Here is a 27,441-nt window from a genome sequence, read left to right as displayed (position 1 = left end):
CAACTTCACTCTTTTACTCTATAATTACTGCCTTTTCCTAAATGCTTATAAATGTATCTCACATTGTATAAAACATTTTCCCTGTGATCTTTCATTTTAAACCTGACAACAATCATCTGAGATAGACAATTATAAATGAGGTTGAGAGAGGTTCAGTAATATGTCCGAGGTGACTCAACAATAATGAGTAGAGCTTTAATTCAGACCTCAGCATTTTCTACTGCCAAGCCCATTCTCCTTGGGCCTTTACTGAGGTCTCTAATAGATGCTTCTCAACCATTGAAGTCCAATGAATTTCTCCTTATTATAAATTTCTCATATTTATAACCAGCCCAAACTACCAGCCAACAAGCAACCTGATAATATTCACCTTGTCTGTTGCTTTAGTCAATTTTATTAAAGTGAATAATGGGCAGGAAATTAGAACAGTGTGAGTGGTAGTGGCCAGCACATCAGATAAAGGATAGTGAGAGTTTAAAGGAGGAGCCTGGCTGTTAGATAGGTTTAGACTACAAGGGAATGGCTTGTTAAGGAGCAGCGGGAGTGGGAATAATGCAAAATGTGACATGATGTTAGGTCTTTGGCAAATATTTGTAAGGCAAATCTCATGGTTTCTTCCTTTGTGTCCTTTAGCTTTTTATTCTAATTAAAAAATTTCTTTTAGGAAGTTCCTTACTTATATTATGGATGTAAATATTTAAACAAGCTCAATGCATTCAATCTAACTTCTCCATTTCCCTGGATTCAAAGCCTTGTTTCACTTTTAAGATGTGTAAACCAGATTAGCAGAAAGAAGATTTTTTTAAAGAAAACCAGTATCTTAGAGCTGCCATATCTCTTGAATGATTACTAAAAAACGAGCTGGTAACTGGTGTATGGTGCTGCTCAAGCAAAAGTCAAAATGCCATTATTCATCAGAGAGATTAAGAAAAAGTGAGAAAGCCTCAGAACAGGTCTTTATAACCAACCTGCCCTTGCACCCACCCCCACCGCTCAGAACAGGTCTTTATAACCGACCTGCACTTCTACCCTCTCCACCCCCCTAAAAAAAACAACTCTGCAGGCTAAGAGGCCACCCACAGGAAAACATCTCTGGTGAACCTTGGTCATGAATTTGACCCTTCTATTGAATTATAGATGCAAGTTTTTAAAACATCCTAATTTAAGGTTCCCAAATACAAGACATGTAATTAAATTTGGATTTCAGATAAACAATGAATAATATTTTAGTGTAAGTATGTCCCATGCAGTATTTAGGATATACATGTACTAAAACATTATATACATTGTTTATCTGAAACTCAAATTTAAATGAGCATTCTGTATTTCTTCTATCTGCTGAACCTGGCAACCCTACTCTAACTAGATTTGTTCTTAATAAATGTGAAACTGTCACAGAACAGAAACTTGTATATATTTATATGAGGAGATCAAGAACAATACAGTTCTAATTATATTGGGAAAACAAGCCAAAAATGTCTAGGAAAACGAACTTGAATATGTGGTGAGTTTCAAAGTAATTTCAGTAGCAGAAATTCCTTCTCTCTTTAAAAGAGACATTGAAGCTAATTGGAAATTGGTTTTAAGCCTTACATGGGCATTTCCCAAGGCTTTTAGCTGTAGACTAAATGAAATTCATTTGTTATTGCAATTCTACCTTGCTATTAACATAGGCATTAGGAAAGCAGTGCCAGCTCAGGGGGAACGTAAACAGATTGAACAGACATGTTTACAATATCGACAACAGCTGAATGTCGCCATCAGGAGATCGTCATTTGTCAGAGTGTGATGCTAATATGTGCTCAACTGCCAGCAAACCACAGCTAGCCAAGTGCTGGTCAGAAATTAAGTTGGATGCCTTTCACATGTTTAAGACCAGAGCCTTGTGTTTAAAAGGGAAGTTTTCTTTTTTTTTCCAATTTTATTATTCAAGAGAATTTGCATATGGCTTGTGATTGTGCAGAAACACTTTTAAAGCTTTCTTAAAATATACGGTGATTAAACCAGATTTGAAGTGATTCTCATAATGGAAAGCAAGTAAATTTTTAATGGCCATGAAGGAATTAACCATCCTTAGTTTTTTTGTTTAAAATCATAATGCAAAACTAGAATATCTTTAAATAGGAATTACTTTTCTACAGACTCTCTTTAAGGCCTTCTTTAAGTATTTATAAAGTTTATAATTATATAGCTAGACAGAAGCCATTAAGTTAAAATTAAACTATTAAGTTAAATATCTTTATTATTTTCTGTTTATAATTTTGGTTGATAGCCTAGCCTTGATTTCTAAATCAAGGTCCATCGTGTCATTGATGCATGTTCAGTATCTGCCCCGTATTTTACTCTGTTTTCCCAGAAAATACTTACAGCAACTTTATGCAGTTAGACTTATTTACAGATGAGGAGAAGTAGGGTGCCCAAAGATATGCAGCTGCTAGTTGCTGTCATTAGCATTCAAATACAGTCTATGCTCAAAGGCCCTGTTTCATTCCACCACACCACTATTATAGTGCTTTTAATTAATTACTGGCATTATTTCTGTAAAACTTAAATGCACTTAATTTATTTTTATTTTATTTTTTTGTGAGGAAGATCAGCCCTGAGCTAACACCCATGCTAATCCTCCTCGTTTTGCTGAGGAAGATCGGCTCTGAGCTAACATCTATTGCCAATCCTCCTCCTTTTTCTCCCCAAAGCCCCAGTAGATAGTTGTATGTCATAGCTGCACATCCTTCTAGTTGCTGTATGTGCGACGCGGCCTCAGCATGGCCGGAGAAGCGGTGCGTTGGTGTGCCCCCGGGATCGGAGCCCGGGCCTCCAGCATCGGAGCGCGCACATTTAACCGCTAAGCCACGGGGGCCGGCCCCTAAATGCACTTCATTTATAATTCCAAGGCATTCAGTAGTCATTTAGCTTTTAAAAATGTAATCTTTTAATATCCTTACTATAAAAGGAACTCTAAAAATTCTGCCATAGTTCTCTTATCCTGTCTGAGAATCAAACCTTTTCTCTTCTTCCTTCCCTTTCTCCTTTTCTTTCCTTTTTCCCTCCTTAAGCATATATCGAGTACCCAGTCTGTGATAGACACTTGAGATACAACGATGACAGGGAGAATGAAAAGAAAATAACAAAGCAAAATGCAGTATTAAAGTTATAAATAAATTTCTGTGGAACACAGAATAAGGAGCAATTGGAGACTTCTGGCAGGCTTCATAGGGGAGTCTTTCTTTGAGCTAGATATTGAAAAGGTAAGAGTTTGGTGCAGAAGGGGAGGGAAGGGCTTTAGAGCAACATGAAGGGTGTGTGCAAAGACATGGAGGAGTGAAGGAACGTGGCAATTTAGGCAAAACAGAAATTCGTGTGGCTATGGTGTCGGTGGACAGTGAGAAGAGTATGAAGTATTCCAATTGTGCAAGTCTTTGTAGCCAAGTCTGCTGTTATCCTTTGGGTTATCGAGAGCCAATGGATGTTTCCAGTGTGGGATGAAATGAGAACGTTTAGGGCTCGTGGCACTGGGAAGCCCAGTTAATGGTTACACTATAGTCTTCAGAGGCCATGGATTGAGTCTCAGTTAAGACTTTGGGGATTGGAGAAAGGCAGCTGAATTCAGTAGACCTTGCTGAGATAGAATTATGGATAAAGGATTGCACATGATGGTAACGTTTGTATTGCTTGACATCAGGAAATGATTTATTATTCAGCATTTATGCATTTTTTCTTATAATAGAAACATTCTCCTTCATACACACATTTTCTTTTGACATGTTAACTAGAATTTTTTAAAAGCTATAGTTTTTAAATTTAGTTGTTAGACTCACAAAAATCTGAAGCAGAGGAAACTGAAAATGATTTAGGCATTCTGGATCCAGAGGCTCCGTTTGTACATCTAGTTTTGCACAAGAGCCCAGGACAGAGTTTCGGAACCACTTCTCTTTCTTAAGTGATGTTGGTGTGACTGCCTCTAATTATTCTCCAGAAAAGCAAGTGAGCAGATGTCTTTAAAAGTAAATGTTATGTTGGAGACCAAGGACCAGGACAATTGTGTGATATTCGTGGCCTTAGTGTTGGGTCTTTGAGACAGGATTTTGAATGCTCATTGGACTTTTTGCTTACTTCAGAGTTTGAAGTATGCATGGTTCAAGTATTTGTATTTCTGTCCTTTGCATAATTGAGGTGTACTCTGTCACAGTAAGCATTTTAAGCTTTGTTGTATACTGTTTCTTAGTATATACATTTGAGATAACTTTGGTTAAATATAAGCCATATAAATCTATATCCATTGATTTGGTGAATGTCCTTTGTGCAGAGTTCAAAGCCAGGTATTTCTCTGGCAGCATATGCTTAGAAAGGCTTGTTCCAGCTGTGAATACTGGTCACCAGTTACAACAAATGCTACCTTGAGGCAAATTCAGCAATTGTGCAGTGTTTTTGCTTTCTCGTCTGCTTCCACATTGTTGGTCTGTTGACTTCCTTTAGCGAGCATAAAACGGTAGACATTCATTTAAAATCATATAGCTGTCTAATTGGTAATGTTCTGTTTCTTAAGATGGATGGTGGAGAGGAGGCTGTTTATTTTATTATTCTATCCACCTTATCCTATGTGTGTGCGTGTGATTTTGTTTATATAAAATACTACATGATAAAAAATTAAAAGCAATTAAAAAAATCATATGGCTGTCTAGATGACACAGAAAACAGTGTCCCTCAATGTACAGAAAGTTAAAATGAGAGGGCAAATAACACATGTAAATGATGACAGAATTAAGTCATATAAGCCAGTGAGGAAAATTGCTTTCAGATAAACTTTTTAGAAAAATGATGTTTAATATTTACTTTATTTGCAGTGTCTAATGAAATTGATGACTAAATAATAGCTTATCAATTAAAGTTAAGCTTTTTTCATGAAATTTCATAAATTTAAAAAACTTACTTTTTCAGAATCGTCATTCATATATCTTTTCCCTTTTTCAGATAAAGGGTGATAATAGGCCCTGATTATGTGCTCAGATTAAGATGAATCTTCTCAGCTCAGATGACAGAAACACTAATTTAAATTTTATTTAAAATATATAAAAACTGTAGTCGTATCACTTAGTATTCTTGTTAAGCAATACATTTGAATTATTTGAAAATAAGTGATTATTCCTGAATTTCCTTTAGATTACCATTATTTTAGTTTTAAAACTTAGAAACTACACATTTCCTCAAAATGATTACAACTATGAAGATATTTTAAAAACATTGTCTTCAAGAAGATAGGAATTTTATTAGATGATATTTGCCAATGTAAGAATTGTTTCTAATTAAGTAAAAACATGAATTTTTTTCAGTGTCTCTTCTATGAAACAAGCTTTTAAGATATTTTCAAGTTTCAAGTTCTGTGCAGGATTTGCACAGCTGAGTTGAAGGCATGGACTAATAACTTTTAATGAAGCCATGAGAGGTTTGCCTTTTATAATTAAAACATTTTAATTCTAGAAGTTCTTTCTTTGTGTTGTTAAAGATACTTTAAAAGAACTCTCAGGAACAATAGCCTTGTTCTACTGAGAATATTTCATAAAGGGACATGAGGAAGGGTTTGAGCTGAGATCTGACGCAAAGTGTGAATGGTTGGTGAATCCTGGGCAGGGGTCAGCAATGGTTTACCCACGGGCCTTGCTGGGGGAACAAGGCATTTTTGAGGAATTGAAAGGCTATGGAGGGAGCAATTATGATAAGACTCGGAAGCTCATGGTGTGTTGGAGAAGGGCCTGTGTCATTCACAGGGTAGATGTGTGCCAGACGTGCATGGCTGAGAGTTGGCTGTGTGACCTGGGGCCAAATTATGGACAGTTTTGAATATGATGCCTACGTACTCTGCATTTTGAAGTTTTATCAGCTGAAAAGTGATGTGATCTGACCTATCTTGTACTGCATAACCCTGGTAGCAGTGTTTCTTCTTGCTTGCTTCCGGAGCTTGCTTGCTCCTTTACCTGGGAGAAAATAGCTACCTGGTCTTGCCACTCTGGGCTAAGGGGGCTTCACATTTAGGGAATCTTTTTCATGGTAGAAGAGAGAATGGAAGACATACTTTTATTCTAACGGTGTGCCTTTACGGATGAAGAAATAAATGTATTCAGGTGGGGAAGTCTATCGAATGTTTTAGAATCTTTTTCCAAATGTACATTATAAACAAAATTCTGTTATTCTGGATGTGTTTAGTTCAGGTTTAATAGCAAAATTATAGTTTTTGTTATACCAGTGCTAGGATGCCCTTAGGGAGACAAGCCAGCATCAAGGACTCTTGTGCAATGGTTAGACCAGCAGTTCGTTGGAATGTTGCAGTCATTTTCCAGCCTCCAGGGGAAAAAAGTTCCATAAACAATTGAGGAGTATCAGAGGATTGTTGTAGAACTGCTTAACTTGTTTGAGAACAAACTTCAAGCATGTTAGAAGCATTTACCTACAGATAATGGATATGCTCCTTTCAAACCATCATTGATCTGTTTATAAAAGCAGGTCTTCAACGATTTCTACTTTTCAACATTGTTATAGCTCAAATATTTGTTGTAACAAAAGTGCATTTATTTAAAATCCTTTTATAATTCATGCTATGCAATTCAAGATGTTCCTTCTACCAGTTAGACTGAATTACTGATGTTTGGGCAACTTTGGTGAAAATTGAATGATTTTATCATTATTCACACATGGTTTTCTTTCCCTGAACATTAAGCATGACTGTAAATTGGGGATTGTGTTCTTATACTTTGTTTTTTTAAGGAAGAAAATATATTTTTGGTTTAGGAAGAAAGTGTTTTTGTTTGAACATATTTATCAAATAAAGGAAAAAAGAACAAACCTCTCCACTTGTAATAAATATTTGTATAAATGGATTTGTAAAATTTAAAGGAAACATTGTCCTTTAATACTCTTAACAAATAGGTTTGTGGTTATTCTGGAGAATATATAAAAATAAGTTAAAGTGTATATCTTGTCTGAAAATAAAAGTAAAACAATTAAAAGAATGTGATTTAGAAGAAGAAACTTTCACAGACATAGATTGATCAAAAGTTGTCGGCAGATATTAAAGCATGAGTTCCCTTTCTACCTAATAAAACATCACCTTTAAAAATTTTCCATTTCCTAACTTGTCTTATAAAAGGTGTTGTCATAAAGGTGCCTGCCATAATGAACTCATGCTCCGCTTGTGTTTGGGAGTGATCTGGCCACATTTGGTTGGGTCTGAGTGAGAGGCTCAATCTGGATCAGAAGTGAATCCAGTGTTACTTTGCCTGTGTTCCTTGGGATATTTCTAAGACTCCTTCCTATTTATACTTTCCTGTCCAGATTCTGGTGATGGGGGCTCGTGTCTCGAATTCTGAGGAATGGCCCAATGATATGTAGAGACAGCCTCTTCAGAGACCAGTAACACCTTGTAAATCTTTTGAGATGTGGCTGAGCATGCAGACTTTAGCTGACCTAGCTTACAAAACAACAGAAACTATATACGTGGTGACCTGTCTAGCATGTCCAGCTACTTTATTGCCTCACCCTTAATGCTTTACCTCTCGTGAGATAGATCATTGACCCTGGGAACTCGTAGCCCTTGACTAATTCCCAGATCCTGGTGTAACAAAATTCTGTCTAATAGTTGGAATAGCATGTGAAGCAAACACTTACTAATTTGAACTTCACCAACATCTTTGATAAAGAAATTAGCTCAGCAATTACCAGTGTAAATAGAATTGAAAAGAGGAGTAAATTAAGATACATTCTTAGAAATATTCTGCTATATGTATTCAAATATAAGCATGAACAAAGGACCACAGCATACCAATACTTTCTTACTTTAGCTTGGATTTCTGCACGGGCTCAGAAGTTACAAGACTTTGTTTCTTCAAAGACTGGTTTATAGTTCTAGCTTTTTCTAAATTAGACTGAACTCATTTCTTTTATGATTCTTAAAAGAAAGGATATTTAATGTTGCCTTGTCTTTGAAAAATTTGTAGACAGACATAGAACGTGGTGAATAATTGGCCTTCAGAAAGTACCAAGCCTGGGTCTGCTATGACATCGTTTTGAGACCAGGTTACAACAGAGGCTTTCTGTGGTTGTGTGTTTTCAGCAGCAAGTGCTCTTGGACTGTTAGTAGTTTAGCAGTTTAGCCCCAGTGGATTCTTAACAGAATGTCGGCTGTTCCATTATCTTGTACAAATATTTGGCACTGGAATTCTCTTATTTACTAACTATAAGTAATATAATATTTTTAAACCTCCAATCACTGGGAAAGGAAAAATAAACAACTGACATAGAGATACTTAGCACTGAAAACTTGCAGAGTTTCGTATTTGACAGGGTAGAGACTGGAGTTTATCATTTATCATTTAGTGAACACAGGCCTTTAATCAAACTTTTTGTTTATTAGAAGTGTGGGTTATGTAGCATGTAGATAGGAGTCAAAAGGAACCATGTTTTTAAAATATTAAAATGTCCAGTAAAGTAGGTTATATTTTGAAATAGTTTTTATTTGGGGGAAGGTGAGTCTCAGGTTGTATTAATTTTCCAAGATACGCAAATCTGACTTTTATGGTTTCAAATTATGTTGAGTGTTACTTATGAAAAAACGATCTGAGTTTTTAGTTATAAAGTAAGAGAGTAGCAGGTTAAAATAACTTTTACAGTGTTTATAATTTTTACTTTTCTCTCAGTAAAATATATTCTTACTAAGGAGGTTCTGTGATACTAGGTTGATTATCTGCTTGCTTGCACTGAGAAACTTATGTAAAAGTGTTCAAGGAAGACATTACAATTTTGTTTTAATGTAAAAATTCTTTTCCGGTTGGCATTTATGTAGAAAAACAGGTTAGAAAATAACTACTTTGTCTATTTGTGGTAGGTTGGATATAGAATTTTTTGTTTCCTTTTGATAGTATCTATCTCAGAGTCTTTTCTCTATAAAGCTGGATAGAATGAGGATAAGTTTTATATTAATAGAATATATTTTCTATAAAAGTGCTCTTGTCTTTTCCTCTATTTCTCAACTGCTTATAAATCTTAGTATTCTCAATAAATGTAAGCACTCAATAAATTGACTGGCTGTGTTATGGCAGATTGTTTTTTTGTTTTTATTGCATTGATAAAAGTTAGAAATGAAACTTTAAAAATAAATTTATTTTCCCAAAAGTGAAAATTATTTGAAATATTTTCTACAAAAGCAACTATTACTTTCTTAGAAATTTTATTAATATCAGTGATTAACAGTAAAGACGTAAAGATGTAAAAACAATAAATCACTTTCATTTATTAGTGCTTTTCTAAAAGTTCAATTTAATGAACTGTTAAGGACTCATTGGCTATATGGCACTGCACTTCATTATAAAATTTGTAAAATGTGAATAAGAACAAAAATTAATTTTACTATTTTAAAAGCAGGTGATCTGGCTGACTTAATATAAGTTCAAAAAACAAAAGAGAAGATGGAATTGTTGATATAATTTGTCCAGGATTTTGACATAGCAATTAAAGAAGTATTTATGCCTTTAACTAACCATATTAGGTGGAAGGAAAAAGGAATTTTTTTACCATCCTTAAAATTTTGATATTATTGGCAGTCTTCTTTTTTTCTGCTGGAAAAGGTCAAAGATGGGAACATAGGGGTTTTAGATCATTCCTCCTTAGTTTAAAGACAAGAAGGGTTTTGTATATACTTGTGTGTACATGTTCTTGTGTTCATGTGTGTTCGCAAGTTGTGGGTCTGTAGATGATGGATCAGGAAGTATTGCTAACACCACTAGCAACATCCTACTACAATACATACTGTGTGCCAGCCACTATTACACGTGCTTTACGTGTATTGACTCATTAAATTCTCCCAACTATACTATGAGGCTGGCACTATTGTTGTCCCCATTTTACAGATGAAGACACTGAGACACAGAAAGTTTAAGTGATTTGCCCAAAAATTAAGCGGTAGAGCTGGGATCTGAATCCAGAATGCTTGGCTCCAGAACGTGTGCTCGGAAACACTTAGTCCTCTGTTGCATCTCCATCATAGATGAGTGTGCCTAGCTCCATTTTCTATTTTTTTTTTTTTTTTTGTGAGGAGATCAGCCCTGTGCTAACATCCGCCAATCCTCCTCTTTTTTTGCTGAGGAAGACCGCCCTGGGCTAACATCTGTGCCCATCTTCCTCCACTTTATATGGGACGCCGCCACAGCATGGCTTGCCAAGCAGTGCGTCGGTGTGCGCCCGGGATCCGAACCAGCGAACCCCGGGCCGCCGCAGCGGAGCGCACGCACTTAACCGCTTGCGCCAACGGGCCGGCCCCTCCATTTTCTATTTTTAAAGAATAGAGACAGTGATATTTTTGTAATATTTTTTGAGGAGTAAGTTATACAATGTATGTAAATCTCTGGAACCATAAATGATTTGTGCATTCACACCTGTGTGTGTATTCACTCACATACGCACATTTGCATATACACATATATGAGTATATTTGATTTTTTTACATACTTTTTGTATACTTTTAATTTTATATACTCACAATGCTTGGTTGTATGTATACACACATATATATCTCTCCTGAAAATAAACTAAATCCAGGCCTCCCTCATTGAATGAAATTGCCCATAATATAGAATTCTAAGCTTCATAATTTTGTGACTAAAATGAACTATTGTGGATTTGAGCAGACTGTGTCTGTGGTTTTAATGAGCAATATTGCAGGAGAGATCCAAATTTCCAAACACGGTCTAGTGAAAGAGACCTGTAGGTGGGGTCTATAAATCATATTTATGTGTATGCACTTTTTGTATTTTTTATAGCACTCCTATTTTGAGCTACTGAAGGAACATTTAAAAAAAAGATGACGGTGCCTGAGCATAAAGTTTTCAGTTGCCACCCACCCCTTTTAGTCCCAATAACCAAGAAGTATAATTAGTCTACTTAGAATTTTCAGCCTTTTTGAATAACTATTGCCATGTAAAACATATATAAAATCCTTGAGCTATCAACATTTTTCTCTTTGATATCAAGGCTTCAGGGAGGCTAGTGTTTGTTTTCATTTTGTTTTTACTTCTATCAGATTGCTTCATACACATAATTTACTGAGTTAATTTCATTCTAAAGGGTTTATTATGAAAAATAGTAGTTCTCCACTCCTACCATTTTCCACTCCTAAGAGGCAGCCCCTTTCTATTTTGTTTTAACAGATTCCCTTGGAATTTACTTCCACGTCTCTAAATCTCATATTTATGTGACTCTTCTCATTCTTTCAGTTTTTAGTTTTAAGTACTATCCGTTGACTTCTTATGGAAGATGAAGAACTGGCACCCTTTCCTACCCTCAGGCCACTCCACCCATGCATGCTTCCTATCTCATATCAACAGGGTTGTATCATAATCTCAATTAGATCAGTGTTTACGTGATCGTGACTATGTAAATGCTATTGACAACTGGACCAGGTAAATGCTGGGTTTACTTTTTCTTTGTGGAAGAGTACTTTGTTTTTCTTGGAATTAATACTTTGTGTTCTATGTATTTCTGTTTAATTCAACTCTAAACTCTCCCTGGTGTAAGTTTTCTCTTTATATATTCAAATATTTTGGACATTCTTTTGATGATTTTTTTTAAAAGAAATCTCTCAGAACGTTCTCGACCTGCACTAATCTAGACCTGCTGAAGCTGTTGCCGTCATGGGATATCCCCTTACTACCACTCTGGGATTTCCTTTGTCTCCCTTGTTTCCTGCAGTCCAAGTCATTGTCCTTTTCTGTTTCGTCTCTCATTTTAGGGAGCACATCTTCCAGTAGTTTCCTGAAAAAGCATACAAAGGAGATGCTTTTTTTTTTAAAAGCCTGCGTGCCTAAACATGGCTTTATGTACCCTTACATGTTAATTTTGATGGCTATAGAATTATACATTGGGAATCATATTTTCCTCAGAATTTTAAAGACACTCTTCCACTATCCTCTATCTTCCAATATTCTATTGAGAGATCCAGTGCTATTTTGGTTTGAATTGAGTTTTGAACCTTTGTGGAAAAGGTATGTAAATTTGAACTTCAATTCTCTGTTGCCAGTACTGTACTTTATACTCTACTGTACGAAGTGTCCCCAATCCTGAGACTCTGTTTTATTGTCTCCACAGAGTGAGCCCCCCAACTTCTATATTGGTGGGGGTGGATAGTCACCCAGCTACACAGTGTAGAGAAGGGCAGCCGAGGGCTCTGACTTCTTGCTAAACAAGTTTTCAGCAAGTCGTCCTATTTTTAGCCTTACCTTCATCTACTTCCAGAAGTATCCAGGGCTGCCAATACCTGAGCATTTTGGGGGCTCTGCAGTGAGTCAGGTTGTTCCTGGCTTTCCCCACCACTGTTAAGCCTTCAGCTTTTCGGGGACTGCTGAGAAATTTGCTACTCATCTCTTTTCTTTGCACCTTCCAAAAATATACTTACTTTTGTCTCCTTTTCCTTTTTCTTTATCTCTGGGTTAATTTATGCCTTTTAAACCATCCCTTTATTGTTGTTTTAGTGAAGTTTCAAGAGGGAGAAGGAATAAGCAAATGTGTTTAATCTGCTTTCTTTAGGGGGAATTCTTGGAGGTGGGGGTGTCAGGGAACCAGATCATTTTTATAAATAAACATTTCTTTAAGAAAGGAGCTCCTTGGGGCTGGCCCGGTGGCATAGTGGTTAAGTTTGCACCTTCTGCTTTGTCGGCCCGGGGTTCGCCAGTTCAGATCCTGGGCGCGGACTTACTCACCACTTATCAAGCCATGTTGAGGCAGCCTCCCACATAGAAGAGCTACAACTCTACAACTACGATACACAACTATGTACTGGGGCTTTGGGGAGAAAAAAGAAAAAGAGGAAGATTGGCAACAGATGTTAGCACAGGGCCAATCCTCCTCCTGAAAAAAAAGAAAGGACCTCCTTGAGTTTGTACTATTTTGTCTGTACACATACAGTGAAATGAAGTAACCTTTAATAGAGAGAATGATCCCTTTTATTTCTGTTGAGGGATGCATTTACCTACAAGTCACCAAGGGCTTAAATAGGAAGGAGGGATTTCATGCCTTTCCCTGCCCCCTCAAATATGCCCAGTGAACAAAGGGGCTACAAATCTATGCCATTCTTGCCATTCTGTGGCCAATCTTAGTCTAAAATAACAGACGAATGGATTCCAGTATTTTTTGAAGTTAGATTCCCCACCCTCCACACCGTTCCTGCTTCAGTTTCCTAATAAACATGTTTTGAAAAATACCAGCTATATTCTCACTGTACAGGGATTTTACTAAAGATTTTATCAAATAGCTTATGAGATTAGATGTCCTTTACTGAGAGTGACCCTGATAGTTGTAGGAGGAGATGAACAGTTTTACTCACTGTCATCCTCCAATCTTAGTTACATCTAGTCAAGAAATATGCATTGAGTACGTGCTCTATGCCAGGCAGTATGTTAAGTGTTTAAAATTTAATGACACTTCTTGTCCTCATGGAGTTTACATTCTGATAGATACTATGGTGTGGTTAATAATGGCTACCATTTAGGTCACGCTTACTATGCAACCGCATTTTCCCTGATTGAATCCTTAGCACAACCCTGCAAGATAATTTTAACATTCTCATTTTATGGATGAGGAAACTGAGGCTTACTGGTTTGCCCAACGTCATCCAACTGGTATGTAAAGGAGCCAAAATCTCAAGCCTGGTCTATTTTATTCAAAGCCCATGTTCTTCCCATCTGTATAGTTTTAAAAAAAGCAGTCAGCAAAGCAATTTCACATACAATGTTTTGTCTAATCTTCTTTTGTCTAACCCAGTGAGGGCACTCATTTTTGAACTGAAAGGTAATTATTCTCAGCTTGAGAGATTTGGTGAAAAAAATCACTAATTAATTACATCATTTTGGGGGTGTCTCCTATCACCAACTTGCCTTACTTGATGCAGTTTTTTCATGAACATATGTTTATGGATAAAATGTATTCGTAGAACACAAATTTTAGTTTAATTGCATTAGAGGAACTTAGCTATTTTAAGGAACTCTGTACTGAATAATTTTTAAAGCAAATAAAATAGTTTGTCATGCAAATAATTGCATTCCAATTTCCTTGTATAAACACACACTTTCCCATTCTTCATTTCTTTTAAATGTTTAGTTGTTAGTAGCTCAGAAAGATGAGGAGAGTCTGCATATTGTTCTTTTTCTTTAGCTGTGTAAATTGTCTGAAATGTCTAAAGGCACACTGGATTATCATAGAATCATCCACAAAAAAGACAGTGGTAAAACAAAGAGGCAATATTTAAAATAGAAATGTGTAAGCAGAAGTCAAGGGGAATCAAATGTTAACAAGAAACTTAGTGTTAAATTAGTCAGAGAATCTCTAGGAAACCTGAAATTGGCCTCTTTAGTTGGTAAGCTGATCATTATTTCCACTGACATTTATTGAATACCTGCTGTGGGACAGGTACTGTTCAGGAACTGGGGATAAAATACTGTTTAAGAACAAGATCCCTGCCAGCCAGAACCGATGGTCTGGCAGTTAAGTGAGCATTGTGACTTGCGGATGAGGCAGCCAACTGGTTTAAAAGCTGAAGCCTCTGAAGCCAGATGTACAGCAGAGAGGGAAGCTTTGATACACAGAGGGAAGGAGAAAAGTAAATGGGTAAAGAACCAGAGATGAAATACTGGAAAACAATGATGAGGAAGAAACTGCAGCATGTTGCAGGTAATGAAGGCTATGCCCAGGAAGAAAGGACATGTCAATGTTGGGTTGTATTTCACAAACTAGTTCAGAGTAGCATTTGTATAATGCTGTACAAACTTAAAATTTAAAGTTTTTCAAACCACTTTCACATGTATCAAATAAACCTTGACAATAACAGTAAAGAGGTCTTTATTTTTATCATCATTATACAGATGAGCAAACTGAAGCCAGGGCAATTCAATGATTTGCCAAAGATCAGAGAGTGTGTTTCAGAGCTGGGTGCGAACTTCAATCTTCCAACTCCAGATTCAGAGCTCTTTTCACCATTCTAAAAGGACAGCACTCAAGGAAAAGAAAGGAGCAAGTTTCTCTGTAAACTAGATTGGTACAGGCCATCTCATCAAACCATGTGCATTGGGAAAGTCAGAGCATGAGAGATACATGCTGACACCATTAGGGAAGGTATATACATGTTCCCAGTAATGTTGAAGACAACAGGGAGTTTTGTAGTAAAATGTGATATGTATGTACACTTCATACCATAAAAAAATTCGGTGGGAGCTGTTGCTTAATTGTTTGCTAGTTTTGTTCTGCTGAAACTATGGAATAACACCATGTTTTACAGATGCCTCACTCAGATCCAGCCCTTAAACTAAATAGTGGCAGACTGATTCTCTGCGCAATAATCAAAATGAGGATGACTTTATCTAGGACTCAGAGCTCACTGAAAAAGAAAATGTAGGGGTAAACAGGGTTGATCAATGTACGTTTGTATTGAAGATGGATTTGATATTTAAAGTTTTCCTTGGAATTAGAAGACTGGATGTGTGAGGTTCACACAATGACATCAAAGCCAAGACAACTGATCATGAACTACAGCATCATTTGTAAAAAAAAATTTTATTTGAATTAAATTTTAGATTTAATTTGTTCTAAGAATGTTTTATAATGCTGATGAAACTTGTATTTTCAATCTGAAGTTCAAGTAAATCTGTGCTGCTGAGTATAAGTGGAATAAAGACAGAGGAATTGTTTTATATGAGAGAACTTACATCAAATGAGACCATTGGAAATCTGAAACATAAAATCATTTTCGAGTTTTCTGAATTAAAAGAGTGTCCAACTAATATGGACCCCCTCCCTCCCATGATTGGTAATCTAAGCTTTGAGTTTGTATTGAGAGATTGTTTTAGCTGTATATGCTTTATATATATGCATTCCTGGGCAGGCTTAAGTTATGGTATTGCTAGCCCATTGTAAAGCTCACTTAAAAAGTCAAAGGTGATGTCATGCCTGTAGTTATTGCTCTGTTGTTTGGATCAGCAGGCCTAGCAGAGTCACTCAAGTGTTGCATGTATTGCATACATCTGGGCACTTGCCCTTGGCCCTGTGCTGGGGGCCTTTCTGCTGGTATAGCACAGGCGTCTTAAACTGGTCAGTGACTCCAGGAGACAAGAAACAGGAGAGATGACTCAAGGGGGGTTTAAAAGGATATAAAATCAATCCAGAAATCTACATGGTTGTTTACCCCCAAGGCAGTCAGGGTATCTGCTATTTTCTTTCTAGCAACAGCACACATAATTCTTGTCCCTGCCCATGTTTTATCTTAAAGGTATGCCTTTTCAGGGCTGCTTTGGTTTTCATTGTAACCAGACATCAATTTTGAAAAGAATTTGGGTTAGGCATCTGAGAAAGCAAAAGTATCCCATAGTCCGTTTCTCTGGAGTCTCCTTCTCTTGTAGGGTCTTATCAAAGATAAGAAAATTGACCTAGTATATAATTACTGAACATTTGGTCTCTTTGCAACATAAGGTGAAACTATAGTATTGTTCATGTCTGGAAATCATCTTAAGTAAAGCATTAAAGAGAGTTGGAGAAACACTGACTTGGAGTCCTGTGTTCACAAAATTTCTTCTAATCGTCATTTCAAGGCTAAAATCTTTAAAGTAAGGCAACATTTGGAAATGAGATCTGAGTAGACTGAAGTTGACCAGGAGTACTACATATATTGGAAATAAAAGTGCTTGTACAATGGCATCCCTTTAACAAACTGTTACTTTATCTTTTGAACCAATTATTATTTTTATGCCATGTTATTGTCTGAGAGACTATGCAGCTATGTATTCTTTATTTTTTATATGAAAGAAACAAATCAAAACTAATAGCAGTGATTTATATTTTTAAATCATAAGGGATATATCATGGAAGTAGTGGAAAATTGCTCTATTTTCTGTATCTTTTATTCCCCCCTCCCCTTTTTTGGCAAAAATTATGAGCGAAGAAACTCAGTGTTCAAGTCTCCGTGGCTCACAATCCTAAATCAGTCCATTTTAACCCTTTCCCTGCTACACTCCTAGTTCAGCAATCTTTTATGTAGTTGCCCTGGTCATACACTTGCTTTCCTACAGGTCATTTTTCATAAAACAGCCAGAATTATGTTTTTATAATGTACTTCCAATCATGTCACTGCTAATGGATTTCGATTACGCTTACAATAAAATCCAAAATCCTTTCTATGGCCCACGAAGCTCTGGCTCTGTGCACCTCCAAACATCATCTGCTTGTACTCCCTGTACCCACCCCACCCCCTTCTGTGCTCTGGTTACCACTGAGTCCTTAACTAACTAGCTCACCCTGAAAGGTGGCCTTGCACTTGACATTTTCTCTTCCTGGCTTGTTTTTCCACAAGTCTTATCAGCGTTACCTTCTCCTTGTCATTACTGACTCATCTTAAAGGTCACCTTCATAAAGAGGCCTTTCCTGATCACCCAGTCCAAGGCAGCTCCCAGTTTCTTACTATCATATTGCTTTGCTTTGTTTCCATTTATTCTTTTATGTAACAAATATTTATTGAGCACCTACTTTGTAATGAGGAACACAAAGTTCCTGCCTTAATGGAGCTGTCATTCTCGTGCAGGGGAATAATCAATAATCATCACTGCCTGGTACCCCAACTTTGAGCCGGCATCATAAACATAGTGGAAGAGTCATGAGAGCAGTGGTGGTGTTTTTTTCTGCTGGAATTAGTGAGGAGAACTTTCAGAGAGCCCACTCTTTCTCACATTTTTACTGTTTACTTCTGTGAAGTCTCCTCCACCACTGGAGAAGTGTCAAGGTATAGCACAAGGAATAGGGCCACAATGATCTAGCCCTCTAGAATTTACCATGAACATTCTTGAGCAAGTCATGTTGTCTATTTTTTGCGTTAATTTTCTCATTTGTGAAATGAGGCAGTTCTATCCATTTCACAAGGTTCCTGAGTGAATTAATTATGAAAGTACTTGATAAATAGAGCACTATGGAAATGACCCACTTAGGTGAGTATTGAATGCTGTCTGCAGCTGTCTCTCAATTTGCTGAAATCCTTCCTGTCTGCTCCCGAGGGAGCTTCTTGATTATGTGCCTCTGTTTTCTTGTCCATCAGATAAACAACACTGAATAGTATTTGGCTTGTCTCTGATGCGCCTATTTTACTTTGATTCTATCCTAACAGCCTTAATTTTCTGTTCTTCTACAGTACTTTGGAAGTTTACTTGTCATTTTCTGTGTAGAGCTGGCTTGTGGTGTTTGGACATATGAGCAGGAAATTATGGTGAGTTCAAAATGGGATATAATCACAATCTGAAACAATATCCAGTTCAGACACTTAAATCAGATACTTTGGAGTAATTTAGGCACACTATTATTAATTTGAATGTTTATACTATATGATAACAATGAATCGTTCCAATACTTCTGAAAAATAACATTTTTTTCTGTCTAAAGCATGATTACAAATCATGATTTGTAATATTTCATTTAGTATACTACGTCTTTAATTCCACAGATTGCTTAAACGTGGATATAATAGACTAAAAGTAGTATGTTCTTTAAAATAATTTTACCAACTTCTCAGTATATAATAGGAAACCTTCGCATTTGCAGCAGGGTCTGAGAAAGCTTGAGAATCAACAAGACAGCCTTATAAAGTGCTCCCTGCAGCTGTACACTGAGGACTAGGAAGCACACTTCTGTTTGCGACACGTGGAACCATCTTCCACTTTAAGAAGTGTATTTGAAGAGTTGCCGTGTGTTTACCTCAGTCTAGAAATACTCTCAGAGTCTGAGACTTGGCTACATGAAAACAGCTCTTCAGCATTTTTCTCTTTCATTTTATCAATTGAGACTGCTGGAACAGCTTTTATAGCTATGTTGGAATGAATAAGGATAAGAGTTTCTCAGTCTTAAGATTTGATCAGTCTGGTCAAATGTTTGGTTTACCACTTGCACTTCACCTCTGCTCGCGTTGGGCATTATTACTCATTTATTATTTGCTCACTTCATTGGTGAAAATTGGTGCATTTATCACCGATGAGGTCGAGCGCCTTTGCCTGTCTGTGACTGCTGGCTGTTTTCCTGGTGCCAGGCCAGGTTTTTCCACTGTAAGTGTCGTGGAGTAATTCTGTTTCAGGAAGATGATGTTTTTTAACATGTAGTCCTTGGACTGTCTACAGCAGGAGTCACCGAGGGTGAATCTTAAAAATGCGCATTATAGGGTTCTAGTCCAGATCTGCTAAATCAGAACAGAAGGAAAGGCAGAGGGAGGGGGCAGGGACTGGGCATTTGCGCTTGTGACAGGGTTCCCAGGTGAGTCTTCAACATTTTTAAGAGCTCTTCAGAAGAGAGGGAGATGATTTTGTGCTTCTTTCAGAGAGGCATTTCGGCAGCTGTGTAGGAAAATTGAAGTCATTTCGGGTATGATGCAGTTATTTAAGATTCTGCGGTGAATTTGCCGCTGTACCGTGAGACTGTTTTGAATACTAAGTGGTATTCAGACTAGTGGGTACTCTGCTTACTCCAATTTCCATGTAAACGATGCTTTGGCACTGCCACACATCTGAACCCTTCTGAAAGCACTCATGCTTCCAATGTACGACAACTCTCAGTAAGAAGAGAGACTTTATGATTATTTTTTTCTCTATTGAAAAATCAGGGCAGGTTCTAACCAGTTTAATATAAAGTTAAGAACTTTCTTCAAAACTAAATCTCCCATTCAAATAGGAATTCTCTTACTGTCTTTGAAAATCATATTTTTACTCCATCCTTAGAAATTTTGTTTACTTAGGGGAGTGAAAAAGTAATTAGTTCCAGGGACTCAGTTTCTGTGTTTTACTGGTAAAGAGATGGTCCCTCTTAATTTTTTCTGTTTTAAAAAAATACATGTATCTCCCTGACGTTCAAGCAATAGATAGTAAATTATGTAATCAATTCTTGATCCTCTCACCTCAGCTTTTGATTGTGTTCTTTTTGATAATTAAAAGGTTTTTAGAAATGAGTTCACTTTCTGTAGATTTTTAAAATGGTTTGTATAGTGCTTATGTCGTACTAACATTTGATAAATCTCCTAGGTTATAACAAGTTCAAAATGAATTAATTTAAGGTATTTGAAAGGAAATGTATTGATTCTAATACAATTCTAAGAAACTTGAGCAAATGGAAAGGAATTTATACTTGTTTAGATACTTTCTTCATTTCTGTTAAGGTGGGAACTGCAAATATCTTCTCAATGTCCCACTGGTACTACAGGGGTGCACACTGCCATTTCAGTCGAGGGCAGACATCACTGGTTTGCTTGTGTAAATCCTCCCCATTAGGTCACCAGGATAGAACAAGGGCTGTTTAAAAGTGAAATGTGGAAAGTAGTCCTTCAGAAAAAAAGTTTGTCAGAATTTTTTTTATTGCTTTTGCACTAATAGCAGTGTGAATGAAAAGTGCCATTAAAGTTTATTAGCTGCCAAATTTTGCAGAACCCAGCCTTCGCATAGAATGGGCTTTGTGCTCTTAGCTGTTCCATGCAAGGAGCCAATAAATGTGTGTTTTTCTTCATTGCCAGATCACAGTATTTTGTGCCAGAACCTCAATGATCTCCTTTCTTTCTTGCCATATTTGGTGTCAGATCGATTGTGGTCACAAGGGAGAAACAACTTATACTTAGTTTGGAAAATAAAAGTAAAAATAAGACTATTCTGATAACCAAATCAAGAGTTGACATCGACAGTCTGTTTCTTTATTTTTGTTGTTTATATATGTTCACCTCCTATTTCTTATTCCTTCTCTAGATAAAAATCTGTCAATAATATTGCTTCAGATGATAAATTTCTAGAGAATTTCACTTCCATTTATTTTATGCTCAAAAGGGTTTGAGATAATAATTTGTAGTGAGTAGCTTGAACTTCAGTTAGTTCCCTAAACTTTGTTGAAATCATATGAACACAAAGCATACCCAATCAGCTCATTATTTGGAGAACAAAGTTATGTGTCCAAGTGTTGAGGTGTTTTCTATTGTGCATTTCCAAGTAACAAAAAAGAATATTAACAAAGGAAAAAAATGAAGAATTTCTGTGGTCAGGCATTTTTAAACTACTTTTATCAATATTACTATTTTTTAAAATAAGATTTCAGAATAATTCTAACCTTGAGTTAGTGTCAAGCTTGCTTGACTAAGCCTGGTCTGTATTACTTCGTAGATTGGATGTGGATGTCTGTCCAGTTTCCCAATTACATATTCCAAAGGTAATACCACACGTGTGGTGAGACTAGGGTTTGTATGCCTCAAGTTCCCCCCTTGGCAGTGTAGACAAAACACAGCATGATACGCTGCTAGGATTTCTGGCCATCTGTTGTGTTGTGTACCTGAAGCTCTGTCATGCCTCAACACTCTGTTAAGGGAGATGGTGCTAGGTGACTGGAGAATAGAAGCACAGAAAACACTTTAATTCGAGAACTATTCTTTCTAAAATTCTAGCATGTCTCCAAAATCCAGTTTTGAAAAGGTATTTATGGACTTATTCTAGAGTGAGGCTTGACTTGAACACTTTGCCTTCTCAATTCTTCTCCCTTTATTTTAGTACCATAATCTGCAGTGACTTCAAAGAACAACTTTATAGCATTATGACATCAAATCAGAGGGCATTTCTCTGCAAGAGCATTTGTTACCAGGAGCTCTTCAGGTGTATCTAAGATGTGTATATATATATATAGTTTACATATATAAACTATTTTCCTTGAGCCTGTTTTGTGATTTCCTTGAGCCTGATAGTGACATTAAATGATTTTGCATTTTTTTGCTTAATATGAAGTACCGCCTCATTAGTATGAAAATCTACACATAGAGATTGTTCAACAAGTATTTAGTAACCCTGAGCTTAATTTAGGCCACAAATAAATACAAATTTAAAATAGTATTTGTTGATTGCAGTACATTCTAAGTATGTGTGAGTATGTGTTTGAGTCTATGAGTGATTGTGTTTGTGAATATCTGAATGTATGTATGTCTCAATGTGTGTGTTTGTGTGTTACAGTTGTTGATTTTTTGTTTTTTATCTCCAGGTTCCAGTACAGTGGTCAGACATGGTCACGTTGAAAGCCAGAATGACAAATTATGGCTTACCTAGATACCGGTGGCTTACTCATGCTTGGAATTTTTTTCAGAGAGAGGTGAGTGCCACAATTTCTGAGACAGAGGGTATGGAATAAATGGCACACTTTCGAAGCAAATGTTCAAAGCTTTGGCTTTGGTCATTTTCTCTGTGCTGAAAGTTAAGCCTATGATTCAGTTACCACTGGTGTAATTCTTTATTGAGAAATACCTTAAGTAACTCCACATCCTTTTCTTTTCTTCCCATGTCTACCATTTCCCTTTAATTTCATACGATTCACATATATTTTAGAATTTCTTAAAAGCCATTTTGCTAAACTGCTGTGAAGTTTGCTTTTTATGAGAATTCCTTGATAAATATCGAAGTTCTATTTGAATAGGTCATTTTTCATAACTTTTAGAGCTATCTGTATTTTAAACATCAGTTAAAATTTTAAAATAATGGTTCTCATTTGGAAATTAGGAGTCAGTATATCAATAAACGCATGAGCCTTCTGGCCAGAAAGACCGTGGTTCAAATTCTGGCTCTGCTGCTTAATATTATATGAGCTTCTATAGTTTAGTTAACTTCCTTAAGCCTCAGTCTTCTCACCTGTAAAATGGGGATAATAAAAGTACTTTCCTCCTCAGGTTGTTGAGAAGATTAAACGGGATCATCAGTTTGATCTCATTTAGCTTATGGTTATTAACAATAACCTTACAAAGTATAGGTGCTTTTAGCTTTTCTTACCTAACTTTCATATAGCACTCTATCCAATCATCTTCTTAAACAGGGATTATATTTAGATGTTTAAAATCTGGTGACTTGAAGTTAACCGTTGATCTTGCTTCAAACCAGGCTCTTCTCCCAAGCAGTTTCCTTGTGATTGGTGTGACATTCCCAGATGACCAAGGATATCCATTTCCTTTAATTTCATTTTGAGCTGAGCAACAAAGCATTTGAGGATCAGTGTCTTTTATGATAGATATCCAGCTCTGTGCTCAGTTACTCTGTCTTGGATACACACAGGCAGAGGTTCAAGTCCAGGATAATCTCCAAATCTGGCTCTTTGTGTTCCAGTTGTTGAGATGGTGAAAATTATCATTGTAACACAGGTTTCTTGTTTATTTAAATGCTTCCTGACTTTGTTTGTTTACTGTTCATTTGTACTAAAAACAACATGAAGGGAAAATAAGCGAAGCATTAGGGAATTTATAAAAAGCTGTGTTCAGCTACTGCCCTGGGTAGAAGCTGCCTAGAGCTCTTTATTTTCCGGGATTTGTGATGTCGACCATGATAATCCAAGTTAAAAAAAAAAAGTGAGTCATTTTCTAATGGTCCAAGAGAGGCTCCACCTAGATACACTATGTACAAGCATTGCAAATGGTAGCACATGTATTTTTAGATTTGTTGCACAAGTTCCCTCCTCCACGTCATAGGTCTATTTCACCCAAAAGCAGGTGGTGAAGACCTCTGGGCACCCTGAGAGAGTTTTTAAAAGCCCCTTGTATTAGTTTTCTAGGACTGTGTCTATGATAAAGTACAACAGACTGGGTGGCTTAAACAACAGAAATTTATTGTCTGACAGTTATGGAGGCTGGAAGTCTGAGATCAAGGCATCGTCAGGGTCACTTTCTTCTGGGCCTCTGTCAGGGGCTTGTAGATGGCTGTCTTCTCTCTGTGTCGTCATGTCGTCTTCCCTTTGTATGTGTCTGGGTTTAAATTTCCCCTTCTTATGAGGACGTCAATTACACGAGATTAGAGCCAACTCTTATGACTGTATTTCAATTTAATTACCTCTGTAAAGATCCTATCTCCAAATATGGTCACTTTCTGGGGGTTAGAACTTCAGCATGAATTTTGGGAGGGGGACACAATTTAGCCCATAACACCCCTCTCTCAAAATTGTAGAGCTGAAAGTGACCTTGTCAGGCCCCAGTTTTCCTGGCTGCTCATTCAGTGCAGTTCTGTGCATCTCACTTTAGTAGACTCTTGCTTAAGCCCTAGTGACATTTATTTAATACCTTTAAAAAAAAACTTACTTTAGGAGCTGGCCCCGTGGCTTAGTGGTTAAGTTTGGCATGCTCTGCTTTGGCAGCTCGGGTTCAGTTCTGGTTACAGACCTACACCACTCGTCGGTGGCTATGCTATGGCTGTGGCGGTGACTCACACGCAAAATAGAGGAAGACTGGCACAGATGTTAACTCAGGGCGAATCTTCCTCAGCAAAAAAAAAAGCACAACTGACTTTAAAAAATATATTTATTTATTTTAACATAATGATTGGAGTATAGGCTTTGTAATAAATAAGCTCTACCACACACTTGTCTGTGACCTTGGCAAGTTACTTGACCCATTGGAGCCTCAATTTCTTCATATGTAAAATGGCAGTGGTATTTCTAGTTTGACACAGTGTTAGCAAGAGTGACCCTATCTCACAATGCTATTTTAAAGGAGGCAGGAAAACTACAAGGAGATGTAGACCACAGTCATGTGTGGCATAAGAATGGGTTTGCCTAAGGGAGTTTTCAGGAAAAATTTCAGTACCAATTCAGTATGTTCTGTTGATGAAGAAAAACAACTATGTAAAAAGAAAAAATATCTCAGTGACTTCCTAAAATAAAAAAATGTTTGGCACTGAACGCGATATGCCTAAGTTATTTGGAAAAGTCATTTCTATGGAGCACCCCATTTCCTAACAAGGCCAGATAAATGGGCTGTTCTGTTGAGGAGGGAGTCAGAATGTTCCAAGAACTTTCTTGCTGTCATCGACATAGAAAAACACATGTTGTTAAGAAAAGAGAAAAGTGGGTTTTCTCTGAGTGCGAGGATTTAAAAAGATGGACTTGGAAATGTAGTAGTTTACGATTTTTAGAAAGTAGAGTCTTTTTACTACATGTTTTTTATGAATACTCAGTGACTTACGTAAAATATATGATGTCAAATTATGTTTAACTTAATTGTGATGTTTATGGTATTTGTGATGTTTATGGTATATTTTGTGATGTTTATGGTATATTCATGGCTTTTAGAACAAGTTTATAAAAGGCAAATACTACAAATATAAAAACAGTTTTTCGGGAAATTTTAGGATTACTCATAGCATCGATAATTCATCATTTATAATACCCTTACGATGATGTTTTCTTTTTTAAAATTAGATATTTAGGCAAATGAAAATTTGAGAAGTTCAGAATTCTTCAAAGTTGATTTTAGTTGAATTTTGAAACGGTGCATTGTGATATTTTATGATACAGTGTTAATCTGGACACACATTGATCTGTTGGGCTACATAATTTGCAGAGCCAGGCATTCTTGGCCAAGTTCTTCTCAGTGACTCCCCGTAGTCCTTATTTTTGACTATATGGGAGAGTAACCCCCCTTCTCCAGGGGCGGAAAATTTTCATAGTTAATTTTCTGAATCTAATCTACATATGTCCTTAAGCAGTGTTTCTAAACCTGACCAGAGAAAGTTTTTGCTAATCTTTGTTGGAATGAGATGTTTTTTTTAAATCCAACTTTATTCAAGCTAAAGGCACATCATTTCTTCTGAGATTATACTGATAGAATATGACAGTTTATTTCAAGACTTTCACTCAGTTGAATAAAAATTTGTTGGCCAAACCTATGTTTATATCTCAAAAACTTTTGGAAATTTACTAGTTAATGAATCCAAGTTGGGTAATCTTTGTGACGTCGGCTTTTGGTCAACAAATCTTTCTACAGAGATTATGGAAACTTTTAATATAATATTTAAATTTGTTATGCAGTTAAGTTGGTAACTAGGTGAGGTACAAATAGATTGATCAACTATTCCTTAGTGGCTACAGGTTTACTGATAAACATAAAATTTCAGCTATTTGTTTTGTGAGTGTGTATATTAACTCTGTTGCTATCTGATCACTTGTAGAGGGTGTTACGGCTGGGGAGTGACACTCAGTCATGCCTGATCTGTTTTATGTGTTATGGGCATTGTTGTTCAGAATTGTTCCATTATAGAGTCTTTTACTACATTTCTGTCATCAACATAGAATCATTAGGTGATGACAGAAGTGAGTTTAGCTCTGGGTACAAAAATTTAAGAAATCTAATGTTTAATCTCCTGTAAGTTAAGAAAATATTTTTGTAGTTTCTGAGCCTGACGAGTCATTCTTTTTGCAGTTTAAGTGCTGTGGAGTGGTGTATTTCACCGACTGGTTGGAAATGACAGAGATGGACTGGCCCCCAGATTCCTGTTGTGTTAGGGAATTCCCAGGATGTTCCAAACAGGCCCACCAGGAAGATCTCAGTGACCTTTATCAAGAGGTAAGGCCATATGTGACTAACTTACCAGGGATAAAAATTTCTTATAATGACTTTTAAGTAAAGGATCAACAACATGCCAATGAAATGTTCCTCTTCTGTGTAAATTTAAAGGCTCCTAAAATTTTTCTCTGATACATGGAGAAACAGGATACAGCTAAAAATCAGTATAAAAATCTGAGCACTAATCACATTTTAACAAAGGAAATCGAGAAGGATTAGGTGTCAGAATTAATTGGATTTTAAACTGTGTTGTCTAGAACCAAGTTCTAGTGCCACCTCCAAGGGGTCCTGTAAAAATAGACACACAAGAGTGTATGACTAACTCTGGGTATTCGAGAAAACAAGGTTGGGAGTTCCTGAGCAGAATATGTATTTTAGGGCCTCCACATAAAGTAAAATATATGTAGGAAAAAAAAATCTCACTCTTCAGAGATGATGCTGTTCTCTACTCTTCAGTTCCCCCTGCTGGCTAATGATCAGTGATAGTTTTCGTTAGGTGATTTAATGAAGTTAGATGCTCACTGAAATTAAAATCAATCCTCATGTGCCCAAGAAACTTGCATATTTGTGTTTTCTGAGAGAACTTATCAGAATCATCAGTTATTCCTTTGTTAGCAGAAGTTTTCCTATTCCTTCATGTTTAGTGATGATTTTCAAACTTTGTTAGCAGTGGAATCCTATTTTCAAATTAAAATCTAGAACTGCGTCATCCAGTACAGTAGCCAATAGCTATATGTGGCTGTTTAAATTAAAATTAAATAAAATAAAAATTTCATTTTCTCAGTTGCACCAGCCATATTTCAAGCGTTCGATAGCCACTTGGACTAAGAGGTCCTGTATTGGACAACACAGACGTAAGACATTTGCATCATTACAGGAAGTCTTATTGCAGTCTTGATCTAGCAAAATGTAAATCAAATGGAAGGGGAGCTGCTCAGGCTGAGGGGCTGGGGTCATTTCCCGGATACATTTCCAGTAAAGTACTTGGGTACCACGATGCACTGTTGAAAACCTCTGGCTTAACCTAAAGTAAGAACTTATACTATTCGTAATAT

The 27,441-nt window shown here is 36.6% G+C and overlaps 1 protein-coding gene across 4 annotated transcripts in view; it reads left to right on the top strand.

Annotated features, from left to right (window-relative positions):
* TSPAN12 (tetraspanin 12) overlaps positions 1-27,441 on the top strand; it is a 63,531-nt gene that overhangs the window by 18,463 nt on the left and 17,627 nt on the right. For 3 of the 4 annotated variants that reach the window (XM_058528985.1, XM_058528992.1, XM_058528994.1), the window contains exons 5-7: positions 18,203-18,277; positions 22,054-22,161; positions 26,243-26,386. In XM_058528985.1, the coding sequence (XP_058384968.1) occupies positions 18,203-18,277; positions 22,054-22,161; positions 26,243-26,386 (327 nt within the window). The remainder of the gene's footprint in view (positions 1-18,202; positions 18,278-22,053; positions 22,162-26,242; positions 26,387-27,441) is intronic. The other variant, XM_058528998.1, reaches the window with a different exon arrangement.

This window comes from Diceros bicornis, chromosome 3, assembly GCF_020826845.1.
Source record: "Diceros bicornis minor isolate mBicDic1 chromosome 3, mDicBic1.mat.cur, whole genome shotgun sequence".
NCBI classification, from domain to species: Eukaryota; Metazoa; Chordata; class Mammalia; order Perissodactyla; family Rhinocerotidae; genus Diceros; species Diceros bicornis.
Note: the sequence above shows the minus strand (reverse complement) of the source record. Positions and strands in the feature narration are given on the sequence as shown.